The following is a 19,848-nucleotide window of genomic DNA, read 5'->3' on the forward strand; positions in this document are numbered from 1 at the left end:
CATAAGTGTCAGAGTATCCCCTGATGTCCTTGCAGCGGAGGGCAGTGTGGAAGCCAGAAGTGTCGGCAGACTTAGGGGGACAGAATGCCAGAATTCAGGGCGTGTGGAGTCAGAGTGAAGACCTGTGCTTTCTGAGGCTCGGCCTTCCCAAGCTTAGGAGAGGCAGGAAACTCTCTGGGTTACTGAGTTATTGAGGGCCAGGAACAAATTATACATTAGCCAGAATAAAATGAGGTGAACGGTGATTAATTGAATGGACTTTCCATGGTTTTAGGTTTCCATGGAGGAAAAAGGGAGCTATTGCAAAGACCATAACAGAATGCAACATAGCACAGTTTTGTCTCCAACTTTGTACTGTAATCTATATGGCCATATCACACAAAGGCTGAATATTTGGATTCATCTACAGAGATGCAGAAAGCAGACAGACAGGGTTCAGAACATGCATGCATTCATTCGCCATTCATTCATCCATGCAACCGTCATCTGCACTTGCTGAGTGCCTGCTGTATGCCCTGTACTGTGCCTGCACTTGGATTTGATGGTGAACACAAAGGTGTGGCCAGTTCTCAGGGGCTACTGTCTGGGGGGCAGGTGGTTAGAGAGAGGCAAACCATATAACAGACAGGGTATGTATGGCTCCTTGGGCAGCCTAAAGCAACAGAACAACTCACACAGTTTTGGAGACCAGAAGCCTCAAATTGAGAGGCTGGCAGGGTTGGTTCCTTCTGAGGCTGTGAGGGAAATGCCGTCCCAGGCCTCTCTCCCTGGAAAATGCTTGGCGTTCTGTGGATGCATCACTCCCATCCCTGCATGTCCTGTTCTGCTGCTTACATGGACGCTGTCGTTCGATTCGGGGCCTGCCCTAATCCAGCATGAGCTCAGCTTCATCTTTAACTTACTGACAGTGGAGAGACGCTTATTCCAAACGAGGTCATGTTCCGAGGTTCCAGGTGGATGGGAATTTTGGGAGGACACCATTCAACCCACTAAACAAGGTGGGGCAATGCAGTAAATGCTGGAAGACGGGGCACATGGTGCTATGAGGTCAGAGGTCAGGGCTGGCTCCCCTGAAGGAGAGACAGCTTGAGCTGTGGTCCCAAGCATGCAAAGGTACTGACCAGGCAAAGCAGGAAGGGAGAATGTTCCAGCAGGGAGAACAGCCAGGGCCAAGTCTCAGGACGGTGGGGTGGAGGGGACGCCCCCTCACTCATCCCTCCACCCACCCAGCAGCACATCTTCCCACATACCATCCCTACTCGGGGAACCACAGGGCACACAGCCCCACATCTATCCCATCCAGAACATCTGCAGTACCAGCTAAAGAGGCCCCCTGTGGGATGCATCTCACCTCCTCTGGTTCTGTAGTGTCTGGTTGAGAATCATCAGTTAGATTGGAATACCTAATTCGTGTTAGGCGTGCAAGGAAAATGCCCCACTGAAAGCATTTTCCACCCAAGAGTCACCTCCAGGTTGAGCGTTCACCTCATAAGGGGCAGTAAGGTCCTCAGAAAAGAGCCAGGGGCTGGGACCCAGCCCTCCCAGGCTCATGCCCAGGCTCTCCCTGTCCCAGCAGCTGACACCTCTTGCAAAAGGTGACAGTTTCCTCTTCCATGAAAGCTGGGAAGAAGCACAATGAGGATTAGGTGAGATTGCAGAGGGGAGGGCACCAGCCCCTGGCCACACATGTAGTAGCAACAAGCTTTGGGCCCAAAACTGGGTTCAAAAGTTTCAATCATTTCCAGGACCTGGGACAAATTACTGGAGTTTCCTGAGCCTGTTTTGTCAACTACAAATGTGGCACCTGGTGCCTACCCAAGAAATGGCGATTACTGATGGTGGTTAATCAGAGGTTAGGTGATTGTAACAAAATTGTCCAACTCTGCTATGTGTCATGTGTGACACTCACAGCCTTCAAAGACAGCATGCAAGGTTTTACTCTGAAAAGTCATCATCTCTTGATAAACAGCCTACTTTTTCCCTGAGACCATCAATGTGTCCTGTTTGCAGCAGTAAATTCCAGACAAAAAATACCTAAGTTTGCAAAGTAATTATCTCTACTTGCTAGGATTATTCTGCCAGTGTGACAAAAGCTACATAAGTGTCTGCTGTGGGGGCCTCTGTCCAGCTGTGCACCCCTATCTGACCACCAATGTCTGCTGTTTACTCCTGGCTCTGCCTTGCTGGACAGAACTTACTGGAAAGTGAAACAGCAAAACAGAGACCAGCAGAGACAGGGAAGGAGGAAGGGAGAGAAATAGACTGAAAGAGACTGAGATTCAGAGAGAAGCACAAAGAGAAAGACAGACACATGAACATCCAGAAAGAACAGAACAGAAGGGAAAGGAAAGGAAAAGAAAAAAGAAAAAGAAAAGCCAAGCCAAGCTAAAGCCAAGTCCCGTCCTGGGAACTGGCTGCATCTCTTGCATTCAGGTCCCAGAAGATGCCCTCTTTGACTCCTGCAAAGACACTCCCCTGTTTGCTTGAGGGAGACTAGGCAGTCTGCTCCTGACAACCACAGTTTCCTTGGTAAGATCTACTCCTCTGGGCCTGCCCTGAACCCCAGTCACAGAAGCTAATGATGAGAACCAGTCCATAGTGGGTGCCCAATCAAGACTGGCTGAAGGTATGGATGGATGAATGGGTGGATGGATGGACGGATGGACAGATGGATGGATGAGTGAATGGGTGAATAAATAGATGATGGATGGGTGGATGAATGTATGATGGATGGATGGATGGATGGATGGATGGATGGATGGATGGATGGGGCAGAGAAAGGAAAGAGGATGGACAGGATGCATGTGGACCCACCTGTGACATTTTTTGTGGTTTTGGAGCTTGCCTTGGGTGGAGGAGTGGGCAGCAGTGGGGGGCTGGGGAGCTGGCCCACAGATCTCTCCAGAGGTCTGGGAGGACTGTCCAGGGAGTCAGACGCAGCTAAGGCTTGGGAGAGCTCATCGGTGGTGGGCAGGAGGCTGCCAGGGTCTGCTTCTTCACCACTGGATGCAGATGGCATCTTGGCTGGTTCAAAGGCAAAGCAGAGAGTTCAAAAACATGTTTCCTCTGACAGCAATGGAAGTAAGAGAGCAAAGCAAGAGGGTTTGGTGGGATGGGATCGTGAAGAGCATACAGAGCAGTCACTTCACACAGGCACTTGACTTCCTACAAGTTCAACTCTCAATAGAACCATCAGAAGCAAAGAGAGGAGGATGCAGAGAGGGAAGTCATTTCAATAGCATGAGGGATTCCATTCTTTGTTCCACGAGAGGTGCATGCCATAGCTCCCACCTCACCTAGGAGCAGTGTTCACCATGACAGATTTTAGAGTCAGACACACCCAGGCTCAAGTGGTCTCTGAACTTACTCTTGGACCTTAAGTTACTAAATCTCTCCGAAACTCCATTTACTCAGGCATGGCATTGTGTTACCAACAGGCCCTCACAGGATTGTTTCTCAGTTTAAGCAAGAAATGGCCATGATACAGTGTAACCCTCCAGTCCAGCAGCTCTCATTCTTATTTGTCTGTTTGCGGCAGTGCTAATGTCTGGTATGCCAGCCTAGGGTGGGAGTGACAACAGGAAGGATCGACTTGGAGGAAGGGTTCGGCCACCCCAGAACCCTCATCCCTCCCTTCCTAGCTGCTCATTCAGGCTCCATCCACCTCCTTCACCACCACCCTCAGCCTGCCCATCCCCAGCTTTCCCTCAACCCATCAACCCTTCCCTTTCTTATTTCTCTTTTTACCTGGCTTGGGTTCCGTCATCCATTATTTCAACAACAATCTGACCAACAGTCCCTAAGTTCTTTGCCTGGATTCCTTTCAACTCTCTGGAAAAGTTTCATCTGGGGATGAAGCTGCCACTTGTCTGCTCCTGCCCTCGCCTAGTATTGCAGGAGGAAGAGCCCATGGAGTCCACTTCAGGAAGAACTGTTGCTCTGCAGGACCCGTGGCCAAGAGCTTCCTCCTGCAGGTGCTCTGCATGACTGCTCAAGCCCTTTCTGTCCCTTCCCCACCTCCAGCTTCCCACCTTTGCTGCTGCTACCACACAGCTTCACCTGCAGCTTTACAGGTAAAACTGAGGTCATTGGACCGGGGCTCCTCTTGGATTTCTGACTCAAATGCAAACTGCTGTCCCCAATATCTCTGTTCTTCCTTACCTCTGATCCAAGAGAGGTGGTCTCCCTGGCACCAGCACTCCCTCACTTCCTGCCCTCTCAGCACACTCTTGAGTGCTAAGGCCCATGGAAGGCACCTAGCACACATCATCTTATTCAGTTTTTACAACTACCCAATGAAGACAACACAAACACTCTCCCCATTGTATGTCTGAGGGGAAAGCCTGGTGGAGCTGGAGCTTGTCCTTGGGTCACTGTGTTAGCTCCTGTGGGGTTCATTCATCTATCAGCTGCTGTTTCTGGAGGTACCCAGGAGCTGCTGGTGCTGTCCGTGGTGCTGAAAACACAGTGGTGGGGGAGGGAGTATTAAAACAGGCCTAATTCCTGCCTGCAGAGAGCCTCCAGCTAAACACCAGATGGAAGTATTGCATGTCCCTTGTATCCCATTAGCTATCATTAGTTTCTGTTCCTTTATTGCCCATGTTGGACGTTTTAAACTCTAATTCCCAGCCCTTTCTTACGTTAGGTTCATGACAATGGAGTCCTTATCTCAGAAGGGCCAGCGCTCCTAATGCCTGGAGAACAAAATCTCTGAAAGCAGAGATGGAGTATGTGTTGTTCTCCCCCAACAACACAACACATACTCCAACTGCAGAGGGCAGACTCAGCTCTGTGTCATGAAGTTAGCCTGAGCTGAGAACAACCATAATTACAGTTGGCTCTATACTCTTTTGTTCTGCATGGATACCCACAGGAAAGTGCTGTTTTCATTTTATTTTTCTTATTACTATTAAACTGTCCTCAAAAGTGTTACTTCTTCAAAGGGGTTTAAGACTTCTATGCTCTGAGACTGTCATTATGTCATCTGACTTGTAACCTATAATGTCTAAGAGTCTACAACTCTGATTAGTTGTTTCACTTAGTAAGTTTTGTCCTGATAATAACATCAAAGTAAATATTTTGTGCTTTCTAGGTAAAAATAGTTGTGAGATTTCCTTGTTAAGTCACAGGTAAGCATAGAAATGCCCATTTTCTCTATGTAGGCTCCAGTTATAACTTGGTGGAGTTTTCTGTCTTGTGTAAATCAGCACAGGCAAGTAGACACCCTCATTCTTGGGACACCACACTTCAGAGCCCATTTCCTCGGCAGCCAAGCTCATGGCCAAGACCACCAGGCATGGGGTGAGCTCTCAGTAGCCAGCCCAGGCCTAGTTTTCTCCCAGGAAGTTTCCTCCTGGGGGTCCAACCTCTTTTCAGATATTCACACATCTATTATTCTGAAGCCCTTTAATGTGCTCCTTGCATCCACACCCTGCTTTGATTGTTTGGGTTTACAGGACTTCTTGTTCCAGATTGCTTCTTTGTGAATGGGTCATGCTCTCAGGGGACTGGTCACCCAGGACATTTCCAAAGTCCTGCTTTTGGGAGACAGAGATGTCATGGAAATGGCTCACCTCACCTCAATTACACCAGAATCCAGCATCCCCCTCCTTCCTCCATGTGTTTGACCTATTTACAGATGAGTGACCTTGGTCTCCACCTTGCTTAGCGAGTCTCAGTCTCCTCATCTGTACAAATATCTATAAAATACCCAACCCTGCCCACTACAAGGATGGAAAGGCCAACACGAGACCACGGCAGGGAAGGTTTGTCTAGAGCTACTCAGCACTCCTCTGACTCATCTCCTCCAGGACAATGTGGCCAGCAGCTGAACTGGGCTCCAAGGGTCTGCTAAGAGGTACCACCAAAGGAAGCATTACCAGGGAGGCAGAGTAGCCTGGGGTCAGTGTCCCCACTCCTGGGTCAGCCCCAGCCAATCATCTGGATCTATCTTCTATGTCTGATCTCCATGTACAACTTCACTAGATAAGCACTGACTTGGGTCAGTTCCACATCCCTCTGAGCTACTGACAGGTTGTCCCCCTTGGCCTGCATCACTGACTTATCCTTCTTTTTAGGATCCCAACAAGATCTAAAATATTCTACCCAAAACCAAACCAAACAATCTTGACCTCATCTACACTCCCAGCTTAGTTACAATTACCTGTTCCTTTGCAAAATAAACTTATGAAAGATGACCTTTAACACTGCATCTCCACCCAGCAAGCCCTGGCCCCCTCACTGAGCCAGGGCCACCCCACTCAGACATCCACCATCTTTAACACTTTCCCCTCTGGCTTCCTGACACACACTCTCCTGGATCTCCCCTGGAGCCCTGGCCACCTCTGCTCAGCCTCTCTGGCAGGTCCCACCTCCTGCATATGAATATCCACCTGGGCTGCCCCAGGATGCAGGCCTAGGTCCTCTTCCCTGTCTACCCCTCTCACAGGTCATTCTCATCCGCTCCTCTGGCTTCAGAACTGATTCCATTTCTCTGTCAACCCTGGACCGTTTCTCTGAGCTCCAGACTTCCATGTTACCAGTTGGCCACATTGGCATCTCCATCTGGAGGCCAATCACATCCAAACTTGAATCTTGGTCCCCACAACAAATTCTCCTGAGCCTTCCCTTCCCTCTCACTCATTCAACCATCAACCCATCTTGCAAATGTTATTGAACAACCATGGGTTCCAGGCACTATTCTAGAAGCTGTGGACATGGCACCAATCCAGCCAGATCCCTACTGCATTAGTTTCTTCTTACGCTGCTAAAAATAACTGCCCGAGACTGGGTAACATACAAAGAAAAGAGGTTTAATTGACTCACAGTTCAGCATGCCTGGGGATGCCTCAGGAAACTTACAAACACAGCAGAAGGCAAAGGGGAAGCAAGCACCTTCTTCACAATACGACAGGAAGAAGATGTACCAAGTGAAGGGGGAAGAGTCCTTTATAAAACCATCAGATTTTGTGAGAACTCAGTATCATGAGAACAGCATGGGGAAAACTTCCCCCTGTGATTCAATTGCCTCCACGTGGCCTCTCCCATTGACACGTGGAGATTATGGGGATTGTGGGAATTATAATTCAAGACGAGATTTTGGGTGGGGACACAGCCACACCATATCATCCACTTTCACCAGGTTCAGTGCTCCATGCCCCACCACCTGTCCAGCCAGACCAGATGCCCCACACCACCCTTTTCTTGTCCTCTCCAGCCAGTAAACCACCCCTTATATCTAATTCCCAGACAAGTCTCATGAACTCTACTTCCAAATAATTTCTCAGAAATATCCACTTGTCTCCCAGTGTGAGCTATCAGAACTTCTGCCTGGGCCTCCTCTCCAGCCTCTCAAGCTCCTGACAATGCTTCCTACCCCAGTGGAAACCCATTCTCCAAATCAGGGTTTGTCAGGCCTTTCCTGCAGAGGGTCAGGTAGAAAGTATTTCCAGCTTGGGCCATGTGGTCTTTGTTGCTATTACAGTCTCTGTTAGTATGGAGAACTCTGGAAGGCTGGCCAACCCAAACTACATCTTTCCTTGTTTCACACCAAAATAGATGTGAAGCCACCCTGACCCTCAGTACTACCCAGCAGCACTTTCTGAGATGATGGACACATTTATTCCTTGTCCGTATGGTGGCCACTAGACCCTCATGACCACTGAACACTGGACAAGTGGCTGGAGTGACAAACAAGCTTAAATTTTAATTATTTCAAACAGCCACAGGGCTAGTGACTACTGCACTGGACAGGGAGCTCTGGATTTCCCAGGACTGAGTCAATGGTCACAGTGCCACTACCTTAAGCCACAGAGTAAAGGGTAAGCCTCTGAGGTCCCCTCATTCCACCTGCCCAAGGTGGGACTCTGGGTTTCCCACCCTTCACCCTGATGGCCATGAGACTCGCCACACCAGCTAGGCTCACCAAAACCCACCTCCAGAGTCTCCCCCAACACATCCATCCTCACCATACACTGAACCTTCACATCCTTGGCCTGCCTGATGGCTTTAAGGACAGGAGATGGTTTTCAGCATCTCCTCTCTCCCTCCCTCCTCCCCATCTTCCCTCTCCTCTGTCACCGCCCTCTGTATCTCATGTGAGTGTGCAGTCACTGTTGTATCTTGGAATCCTGTCAAAACTGAAATTTCACATCTGTTAACATCTCAAGTGCTGAATCAATTTTTGAAAAAGTGGAAGAAGACACTGGCTCTGCATGTTCTCAGCATTTGGGGGACCCATCCCTTGGGGCTGGACAAGCAGAGGCTCCTTACCAAATGAAGTCTCAACCAGAGGCTCCTACACTGTACAAACCCCAATGCAGGGGTCAGGGCTAGGAATGGAAATACCTGAAGCTCAACCACAGCGCCACAAGTTCACGGCTTACAGGTACCTCTTTGCTAAGCACGTTCCACTGACACCCTTCTGTGTAATCCTCACTTATTTTCCAGAGCAGGGGCTGATAAACCTTTTCTGTTCAGATGCAGACAATAAACATTTTTGGTTTTCCAGGCTAAGAGGCAAAATCAAGAATATTATGTAGGAACTTAACAGGAGGAAAAACTCTGCCCTGCCACTTGCCTCGAGAGGGCTACCGGGGCAGGGGGCACACTTTGCAGCCAGTTACCACCCACTGAAGACATTCTGGAGTTCAAGGGTGGCTAGCCCAAAGATGGATGTGGAGAGTCATGGTCACTTGTACTCCACCCCCGTACACCCAGCACAACCTTGGTCTCAGCTTGGGCAGCTGGCTCTGGGTCAGGTGGCTCACCAACTCCCAGATGAGGTTCCTCCACTCAGTGCCCAGTAGTTGACCAGAGCCCACGCCCCAGGAGTAGCTGGTATCAGCATAGGCCCCAGGCAGTGGTGAAGGGCATCCACCAGTTGGGGAGACAAGTGCAGGGCTCAGGGAGGGAGGCACCTCACCGCGGTCTCCTGGCTCCCAGGACCAGCCCACTAGAGCAGTGCTCCACGGCCACGCAGACACAGACACGGACAGTATCTGACCTGCAGTCTGCATTTTGACAGTCCCTGTTCTAGACTCACATTCCAGAACATTCCAGAAGCAGAACAAATGTTTATCTCCTGTTTGGCTCTAGAGTTTAGTCTGTAGAGTGTTATGGTGAAGATCAAACCCAGTCCTGCCACTGGGTTTGATCTATTTTTATGCTCTATGGCCTGGGAAAGTGACTTAACCTCTCTGGGCTCTGTTTTCTCATCCAAAAACATGGGGCTGTTATAAGATAATAGAGTGCACACAGAACACGATCCCTAAGTGTCACTCTCCTTTTTAATTAGTGCACTCGTGGGAAGGCCAGAACTCAGCCCCTGTCCCACAACAGAAACGCTGAACAGGACCCTGTTCCCATTTGTGTCAAAACACCAGATCCTTCTGGGCTTTGTAGGGAATTCTCTGTTGCTGGTGTGGCATTCATTATTAGGCCATTTTCATGCTGCTGATAAAGACATACCTGAGACTGAGTAATTTATAAAGAAAAAGAAGTTTAAAGGACTCACTGTTCCATGTAGCTGGGGAGACCTCACAATCATGACAGAAGGTGAAAGGCACATCTTACATGGTGGCGGACAAGAGAGAATGAGAACGAAACAGAAGGGGTTTTCCCTTATAAAACCATCAGATCTCATGAGGCTTATTCACCACCATGAGAACAGTACTGGGGAAACTGCCCCCATGATTCAGTGATCTCCCACCAGGTCCCTCCCACAACAGGTGGGAATTATGGGAGCTACAATTCAAAATAAGATTTGGGTGGGGACATAGACAAACCATATCAAGCACCATCCAAACAAAACCAGGAAAAGCAAAATCACCCCAAACACAAAAGCCCAAAGTCAACCCAAGTCACCAAATCAAAGGATCAAGGAAAATAATGGTCAAAATCATTGACGGTGTCCTCCTCCTGAGATTTGCAATATTCAGATGTACCCCCTGCCACCCACACTCATCATGGTTGGGGCATGGGGAAGCAGCAACTCCAGTCCTGGATGTTGCCACCTGGATGCCAGGAGTGACCTAGGACAGCCCCTTGTGCTTTTTGATGACCCCTCTCGCCCACCCCCAGCAAAGTTCATGGGAGGTTTACTTTTGAAGAGAAAGCACCTGACTTTTCAGGACAGCAGTGAGCACCACTGAAGAGATCCCAGGGGCTCCTGTAGGTGTAGACCATCACCCACGGGACACCGCATTCTGGGCCCCCGTGAGGTTTCCCTGAACTTGTCCAAGGTCAAGGAGAGAAGCAGGGCCCAGGCTCCAGCACTCACATGACGCATTTGCCACTCAAGGATATGGCTTTGTCGGCCATTAGATGACATCTGTCTGTCATGGAATTATCCACAACACAGAGCAACTGCGCCCAGAAGTGGGCCAGCTCCCTCAGGTGCTGAGGTGCAGAATGTGGGAAGAGAACAGACAGCATCAGACACAAAGCATCAAACAGCGGGTCCCCTTGGGCTCTGCAGTAGAAACCGGAGACCTAGGACCATGTTGCCTCACGGTGGCCTCAGGCTTTAACTCCTTCTATCACAAAACACTGAGGCCCAAAGCAGAAAATTAAAAGTCAGTAACACAGGGGTTGGCTCTGAAGACCAGGCTGTTAACCTTCATGAAAGGGATTGCAAACTCCAGCACCCAAACTGCCAGGCCCATCTACAGGGACAGACTCTGTTCAGCTCCAGTGACCCTGGCTGTGTGACAGCAGGGATCCGGGGGGCCTGAACTTTCACAACTGAAAAGAGATTGCACATCTGGATTTCTGTGAACACTCCTGATTTTTAAACATTGGCTTGCAAATTTTTTAACCAGTATATTTAATGTCCCTGTGTTAAGCTACACCCTGTTTACAGGGGTGTTGCTCATGGCCAAGCTTCTGAACATTGACCTGGTGTTGTGGAGGTGAACAATGTCCCTAGTGCAGGATCCCAGGTCTGTAGGGCTGGATGAGGCCTCGGGGTTGTCCCAGGCATAGCAAACTGCAGGTGATCCCACATCCCAAAACACACGTGCTACTAGAGAGACGGCCTCTCTGGGAGCATCTGTAGGCAGCTAAATACTGTGTGTTAGCACGTCCCTTTCCAAGGGTTGTTTTTGACAATGACGATGACAGATGACAATGATGGTGACAGATGACAATGACAGATGACAATGACGACAGATGACAATGACGACAGATGACAATGACAGATGACGACGACAGATGATGATGGTGACGATGATGATGACAGAGGACGATGGTGACAGATGATGATGACAACGGTGATGGTGACAGTAACAGCGATGCTACAGTAGCAGCAGTAAACACTTTCCAAGTGCTCAGTGTGGGTTAAGACGGAGATAAGCCTTTCCTGGGGATCACTTGATTTAATTTTAGCGACCCTGGGAAATCAGTGTGACTACTGTCCTCATTTCACAGCTGATCAAGCAGGATCAGAGAGGTTAAGTCACTTGCCCATGGCCCCACAGCTCAGTCAGGAGTTCAGGCATGTGTCTCACCTGATGTCAAAGATGTCCTCTGTTTCCAGTTATTTGGACCAGTTGTTTGACCTGTGTGCCAGCATCTCATCATGGGCATGAGATCTCTGGGGGCTGCTTCCAGGGCTAAGTAAGCTAATGAATGTGGAGTCATTAGCAGAGCACTCTCCCCCACCCTGCCTGCAGGCAGCCACCTGTGTCAGCTCTTGTTATACCCTGCATGATGACAAATGTCACTAACTGCTAATAAGCCAGCTGCATCCCTAAGGAATGGAATGGTCTTTGTTAAACCAGACTTATGGCTCCTGCTTTAGACATTTTGGACATTCCTCTGTGCTTTCTATACTTCTGTTTGCTGTATTTTACTTTAAGTGAATTCACATTTTTATCTCTGTTTGTAAGAAAAAGCAAATCTCTATAATTGCCCTAAATGAGAAGTCAGTACTTCTTGCCCTAATTAAAGTATTTTCATTATTAATGTTTAAACATTTTCATTATTAATTAAACGTTAATAATGCTTTCTCATTGTCTGTCCACATGCCATTCACAAGAAGTCATCTCACAAACTCCAGGGACACAAGACCCACACTGGGGAAGCCGGGAATGAGACAAGTCCCTGGGGAACCACGCACATCTCCAGTCTCCCTGCCCCCAGGTCTTGCCAGGTCACCAGCAGAGCGCTTCCTACAAGGCAAATTCCATTGTCTCTCCATCCCTGGGGGTTCCAGCCGCCCTCAGGGAAAACCTGCCAGGCCAACTCTCTCCAATCTGTGGGCTGTTTTTTATTTTAATTTTTTTTGAAACAGGGTCTGGTTCTGTCACCCAGACTGGAGTAAGTGGTGTGATCAAGGCTCACTACAGCCTTGACCTCCCGGTCAACCAAAAACAAAAAACAAAACTGTTTTGTAGAGATGGGGTCATGCAATGCTGTCCAGGCTGACTTTGAACTCCTAGGTTCAAGGGATTCTCCTGTCTTAGCTTCCCGAAGTGCTGGAATGATAGGTGTGACCCACCTCACCGACCCCTGGGCTGTTTTTAATCATTACAGTTCCACTGACAAGAGCCGCACCCTTTCACCATCCACGCTGCTTTTGTGCTATGAGGGTAGAAGCAAGTGACTGTGTCAGACACCTCCAGCCTGCAGCGCTGACGCTCTTTCCTCTCTGGCCCTTTTCAGAAAAGGTGTGTGTTCCTGTCCCCTGTCTTTGCAAGTTATTCCCCTTTCTGGGATACTCTGCACCTCACTCTCTGCCTGGCTGATTCCCACTCCTCCCTCAGGCCTCACTTAGGAGAGGGTCCTTGATACAAATGTGTAATCTCAACAGACCCACTCTGCTCTCAGGAACCCATCCTCACACCCAGCATCTGGAGAGCGAGCGAGACCCTGTGTCTGAGGTCAGAAGAGGGCGCTGAGGGGAGCAGGCACAGGCCCTGAGCTGAGCTACAGAAACTACTGCCAAGGAGAAGTGTGAGCCCCAGCGGGGGCTGGGAGCGGCAGCCCTGCTCCCTCGGGGAGGCTCATGGGCCATACACAAGGGCTGGGCTGTGGGGACCACACCATGGCACGAAAGCCAGGCTCTGCTCAGCCGTAAGAACCATGCCAGCCCCAAAGTCAGATACCTGGGGCACACAGAGACCTGTGTGTGTGGAGGGGGCCTCTGCGTGAGAGCTGGGACCCTCCGGGGGTCCCAACTCTCAGACCCCAAATTCCAAGCCAGGTGAAACTGGAGAGACACAGCCACCCCCGAGGAGGGCTGAGCATGCCTCTGAGCAGGTGCCTGCTAGCGCTGCAGGGGTGCTGTGGATGGGTGGCCTGTGAGGCTGTGGGTGTCACCCTTCTGTGGCAGAAGGAAGTCCCAGGCACAGTGCACCCGCTCTGAAGCAGAAGCCTACCAGGCTGTCCTGGGGCCTGGATTTCCAACTTCCCACACTCATGGAGAGATGCGTTCACCTTCCCACCCCCAAACTGTGTGAGACTTGTTTATAGCCTGAAATTTTATGTGACAACAGGATTCCAAGTCAATAGTGAAGCTCCAAAAGAATCGCTCTGCCAGGTGGGAGAGGAGGAGGAACTGGTGAAGCGCCTGCAGGTTTCTGTGGCCAGTTCCTGCTTTCCTCCCTTCTGTCCTTCCTTCCTTCTCTCCTATCCTTGGGAGGTGCCCTGGTCTATTCAATTAAAATAAAAACAACCACCACTACCCAAAGCCCCTACTGCCTTTGATAATAGTCGCTCTACACAGCAGACACTGTGCTAAGTTCCTCCCACCCTCCAAACAACCCTGAGGTAGGTCCATTACTTTTCCCATTTAACAGAGGAAAACTGAGGCTTGGAGCAAGGCACCAAGCCCGCCTCCCCTCAAGAAGCATCGGAAGAGTCCTGCATAGGCCGCAGCACGCTGAGCCTGCATCAGCACCGACCAGCTCCCAGGCATGCACACATGCAGGGACTTAAGCATCTTTTAGGCCAAGAGGACCCCTGTGGCAGGATTTCGGCCGTAGGAAAGTCCCTCAACCTTACGTCCTACCTCTTTTCGGGTCATTAAAATCCCCTCACTGGGCACTTGCCCCTCCAGAGAGCACTTTCCTGCCTAGAAGCTCCCAGGGAAACCCAAAGACGCCCTGGGAGGGGGGCAAGGTGTGCCAGGGAGATGAACATCGTTAAGTACCTTCACTTATTGGCTGTGCCAGACTTGGAAAGAGACAGTAGAGAAAAGTGCCCCAGCAAACCCTTCAACCCAGCCAGGCAGCACAGCATGGCAGCGCATCGAGCACGGGCCTGGCTCTCTTGAGAACAATGTTCTATGAGGGCCGTTGCCTAAGCTATAGCCAGGGACACCCGTAGGGACGTATGGCCATTCTAGGAGAAGCTCAACTTAGCGCTGTCTCCAGTCAGTACCTGCATCGTCCAAGTGGGCGGCTGAGGACAGTGGCTTATCCAGGGAGACCTGGTCCGTCCCAGTGGCCAAGGGGCTTCCAGGCTGGGCATCTTCTGAAGTCAGCATCTCTGACCTGGGAGTAGGTGGTTCACTCTGCACAGATCGGGGTCCTCCATCGGGGTTGCACGTTTTGCTTTCAGCATCTACAAGGAAATGCAGCTGTCAGCCAGGCCTGCGCCTCTCTTCCTTCATCCCTTCCACCATCCCAAGAGCCTTCTTGAGGAGTATCCATTCTAGGCTCTGGGTGGTCCCCCACCTCTCTCCCCCCACCACACACCAGGGGACAACAAATGGTGATTGCTGTAGACCTCTGAGATGCAGGGATGGTTGTGGCTGCAGAAAACCAACTCACCTCTGTACCTACCACTCAACCCTCAGCCAGGCATTAAACAGGTGTTTACTGATCACCTACTACGTGTCTGGCACCGTGACAGACCCTGGCAAGGTGGAGGTTAATAAGATACAGTCCTTGTCCCCAGGGCGCTCACACTCTAAGGAAGCCACGCAGATGATCACACATGGTACTGTGAGCCCAGAACGGGGGCACACCCATGGAGGGAGGGGACACAGAGCCGGGGGTCCCTAGGTCTGACAGGCAGCCCTCCCAGAAGAGGAGGCACTGGCAGCGCATAAGGAAGGACCTGGTGCTTCCCCTCTCTTGAAGCTTGGCTGCTGCAGCCTCTGAGGGTCCGGCCCTTCACTTGTCATCCCTGGGGTTGCACCTTAATGGTGAGGGGCTCAGCACTCGGAGAGCAAAATAAATGGCCCTGTTACCCAACTGTAGGATGGCAGGGCCCTCGGCCAGCAAGTCACCGTCACGTCACTGAGATGCATGTTACAGCTCCACGCACAAAGCCTCCACATGGCCCTGCAGGATTCCTCTCAATCCCTACAGCGGTTCCTGGAGGCCTGGTGCAGAGCGCAGTGTGACCTGCACATGTCGACACAGCCACGAGGTGGCCGTTTGGGGACACCAGCCTGCCCTGACCTCCTTCCACATGCCTCCCATCCTGGCAGTGGAAGGAAGAGGCAACATTTACTTCAGGGTCAGGGTCCATAGGACCTGGTCAGTCCTGATTCCTACCTGCCATCCCTGTGTCCTTCAATAGTGTCCCTTTCACTCCTAAAAGTGTCCTGTTTGGACAACAGTATACAGTCACCCTATCATGCGTTCCACCACCTGCAAATGGCATTTTGGGCCCCAAAGAGCAAATTCCTCTGGATCTCAATTTCCTTACCTATAAAACGGGGATAATATTTCTGCTTGCTTCATGGCAACATTACGAGAATTAATGGAGCTCAGGTATGGAATGTGTCTGGCATAAGGTGTGCACTTTACATATGCTTTCTGTCATGTTGGTGGTGATGGTTTCTGACAACGAGAAGAGGAGGGTGACAAGAGTGATCTGGCCCTTGGTCTGCACCTTTGGGCCCATCTGCTAACAGCAGGCTTAGGACAGAACCATTTCTCCCTCCACAGAGTCCTCACCACACCCAGGACTCACGCCAGACCCATTTCCTGCCTGGGGCCCTGGAAGAGATTTGAGCTGTCATGACTGCCGATCAGTTTCCCTCTGCTGCGCATGTCTCCTCCGGAGAGAATGAAAAGGTCAGCCATGCCAGAAGTCTGGAGATTTGGGGCCGGACGATCTCATCCATGCAGACGCGTCAGTTGCCCAGAGGTCCAGGCGAGGCTGGCAGGCTGTTCCCATAAGGCGCAGATGGCAAACGTGCCAGGCTCTGTGGGCCACGTGCCGTATGCCCCATGCTACAACTCTTCCTTGATTTTTTGTTTAATTTTTATGAAAGTCTTTCCTATTTAAAAAGCATTCTTAGCTCAAAGGCCACATAAAAACAGGTCCTGAGCCAGATTTGACCCTTAGCTATAACAGCCCGCCAACCCGGATACAAGCCAAGAGAGCTCACCAAGTAGACAAAATCAGAGGTCACAAAGCTCAAAACTGAAATCAGCCCCTTCTCGTGACTGGTTTCCTCGTACTTGACATGCAACTGCGACAGCACAGCTTACCCGGCCCCTGGCCACACACAGGGAATGTGAGAGCTGGCGTGAGGGAGCACAGGGCTCCGCCAGCTTGAGCTTCACACCTACCCCGTGTAAGAGGCAAGGCTGCCACCCACCGCTGGCAGTTATGGACGCCAAACCTTAGAATGCACAGGTCTTTTGCTGCCACGCCTGTCACTGCTGTTAATAAGGATGCCTCCATCAGCAGCAGCAGCGACAGCATCAAACTCATCACAACCACCACCATAAAAGGGTCAGAACATCGAACCTGGAAGGCCCAGAGGTCTCCAGACTCAGAAAAGCACCACACCCCTCCACAGTCTGAACCTTCCGCTGCTTTTGCAGCTTAGCAGCCCTTGCAGGACTTCTCTGGGCTGCGGTCAGAGCTCCAGCTCATAATCATGTTCAATGAAAAGTTTCAGTTCCCAAAATAGCCCTGGTGGCAGGGCTGTTGCTAAGAAACGTGGGTTGCGGAGGGGTGGGGGGAGTGGTGGGAGCCCAGGCCCTGCTCCTCTCCCTGGAAGGTCAGCCTCCCCATGGCCACTCTCCTTCGAGGGCTGCAGAAGGGAGCGCAGAGCAGTGCGCCTGAGCAGCCACAGTGACAGGGAACGTGCTGCAGACATGCACACGCACTCAGATGCGCATGCAGGCACACACGTGTACAGTCATGGCACATGTATGTGCATGGTGCAAGCACAGGTGGGTGCACATGTGTGCACGTGCATGTGTGTGCACACATGCAGACATGTGTCCCCCGGCGTTCCTACCACATGGAAACCAGACAGACTTGATTTGTCACTGTCCAATTCCCTGAGGAAAGAATGCCTAGTCAATCTCAGGTCACTGAACACAGCACAGAGTAACAAACTCTCTTCTTTTATACCCAATGACAGGGTAGGAAATTCCTTAAATTATTTAAGAAAATGCCAAGTCAACGCATACAGGGAGATGGAGGAAAGCCATTCAGAACATAAACAGTGTCTGGCACAGAGAAACGTGGGCTGGGCGAGGGGGCTGGGGAAGGGGACCCCTTCTGCTAGAGATTTGGTCGGGCCTCACTTGGTCACAGATATCTCAGAGGAGGGCGTAAGGAGCACTGAAGACAGCAGAGGGGTCCCCTCTCCCCTCCCCGGGACACAACTGGCCCCACGGCACACATCTAGTGATGTAATAATGCCACCAGTAGGGTCCTTCCTAGGTCCAAGCTGATGACTAGTCACAGAACAGGAGGGGATGGGGTCGGAGTGGTCCATAAAACGGACCATCGATCATAAAATAACACCCCAGAGGGAGCAAATTCACCCCCTGGACGCTGCCTCAACCCCCAGGAGCTGGCGGGCTCTTTTCTGCCGGCCGCTCCCAGAGGCCAGCTCCCTCCACCAGGCTGCCCACCTGCTTCAGGGCAAGCTCCAGGGTGTCCGACGTGTATGCACACGCGAGTGTGCATACGTGCGCGTGTGCAGGGCAGAGGGCAATCCTGGGATTTGTAATGGCCAAGGAATTTCCAATGTGAGTTTTGAGGGGGTTCAAATGAGGCTCTGGGGCCCCTGACAATCCACTCCCGCAGCCTCACAGGGCCTGTCCCCGTGAAGTCCCGGCCACCTTGCAGGGAGGCTCATGAGCCTGGCCGGCCACAGGAGGGCGCCCCCGGCCGCAGATGCGTCCCTGCTGGCCGTGGAAGGCGGTGGCTGAAGCTGGTTCCTTAACCCCAAAGCCAGGAAAGCGCTTCTGCTCCTCACCCTGGAGAGTCCTCACACCCACAGCAGAGGCGGCGGCACTGCGTGCCCACCCCGGAGCGGCAGCCCTCACGCCGGGTCCTCCCCTGAGCCGGAAAGGGCAGGTGCACAGCCACCACCAACAATTCCAGTCACCCTGCAAGAGGGTCTGACCTCAGGTCGACCCAGTGAGAACAGGCATTTTTGAACCCAGTGCAGGACGGAAACCGCGGTGCAGGGAAGGATTTAGCCCGGAGCCTGTGGCCAAGCATCTGCGTGGATCCTGTTATTACTGCACGTTGATTACAGGTTGATTACAGGTGGCACGCAGTAAAGGCTTCAAGCAGCACAGAAGAGTCGACTGTGAACAGCAAGTCCAAGTCCCCTCCCAGAGCAACCCCTGCTGCCCCGTCCCTGATATTTCCCTGCAGAGACACTCGGGCTCCTGGCAGACCCCACCCACTCGCACTGTGGCTGCCCCAGCCTCCCACAGCAGCGTGGTTATGCCTCTGCCACCCCAGCCGCTGTGTGGGCGGGGAAGATGGGGGACATCTTGACCCAAGCCCCTCTCCCTCTCCCGCTTTCTCCTTTCCTCCAGCACAACCCACCATCTCAAGGTCCCTTCCACCGCGGGGACTTGCTCTTGCTGCTCCTGGGGGCTGGAAGTCACTCCCTGCTTCCCTGTCTCTTGGCTTTTCAACCTTCCTGCATCGAAGTTGGAATCAGCTGTGGAGGATGAGGAAGCGCTGCTGCCTGGGTCCCACGCCCAGAGCATCTAATTTAACTGCTGCCTGAGCGGTGGAGGGTTGTTAAAGCTCTCCAGGTGATCCTAATATGCAACAAACTCGGAGAATCAGGCTAGGTCCTCCTGCCCACCTGTGGACCCCACTCAAACATCTCCCCGCCCCGGAGGACCGGATCAGGTCCTGTCTCGTGTTCTTAGGGTGCCATGTCCTTCACCACACTCATCGCCGTCGTGAGTAGCTGACTCTATGTGGGATTATCTAATGGTCCCACTGGATGTGCGTTCAGAACAGTATTTTGCTCACCTGTGTCCTCAGCAGCTAGCACAGACCCTGGCACATAGTGGGCCCTCAATAAAATGTCATGGCATCAATTTAGGAGCACATTTGCCCTCTCAAGGAAAGAGACTGTGTTTCAGGTCACTCTAGTCCCTGGTCCATAATCATTTAGCAAGAGAGACAGTATGGAAGGTAGAGATGAACAAACCACAACATGGAGGCCACTCCAGTCCCCGCACCTGGATTTGACATCTTTAAATGGTTGACAAAATTATATAAAATTCAAAGGCCAGTGGCCATAAGTTTTCTTGGGACACAGCCACGCCCTCTCATGCATGATTTGTCTCTGGCTGCCTTTGGGCTACAAAAGCAGAGACAAGTAGTTGCAACAGAGATTGCTCAGCCCCCTAAAATCTGCACCATCTGACCCTCTCCAGAAAAGGTTTGCCGACCCTGATCTAAAGTGATTCTGTAAGACCGCGGGTGTGTGATGTCGCTGTCAGAGGCACGGAAGCCAGAGACCAGGCTCCCACGGCAGCAGGGTGAAAGCCATGCTGTCAGCCTGGCCGCAGCCAAGCATGCGTCTCCAGCCTCTGTTCCGACTTCATCAGAAAAAACCATCTTGCAAAAACTCAGAGTGGAAAAAAGCCAATGCTCCTAGAAGTT

General features: G+C 51.4%; 1 protein-coding gene across 5 annotated transcripts in view; it reads right to left on the reverse strand.

Moving 5' to 3' along the window:
• PHACTR3 (phosphatase and actin regulator 3) overlaps positions 1-19,848 on the reverse strand; it is a 271,728-nt gene that overhangs the window by 77,842 nt on the left and 174,038 nt on the right. For 4 of the 5 annotated variants that reach the window (XM_011934507.1, XM_011934510.1, XM_011934509.1 and 1 more), the window contains exons 4-5: positions 14,383-14,565; positions 2,815-3,024 (exon numbers count right to left, since the gene is read on the reverse strand). In XM_011934507.1, coding sequence (XP_011789897.1) covers positions 2,815-3,024; positions 14,383-14,565 — 393 coding nt within the window. The remainder of the gene's footprint in view (positions 1-2,814; positions 3,025-14,382; positions 14,566-19,848) is intronic. The other variant, XM_011934512.1, reaches the window with a different exon arrangement.

The sequence above is a fragment of the Colobus angolensis genome, unplaced genomic scaffold (genome assembly GCF_000951035.1).
Source record: "Colobus angolensis palliatus isolate OR3802 unplaced genomic scaffold, Cang.pa_1.0 Scaffold136, whole genome shotgun sequence".
NCBI classification, from domain to species: Eukaryota; Metazoa; Chordata; class Mammalia; order Primates; family Cercopithecidae; genus Colobus; species Colobus angolensis.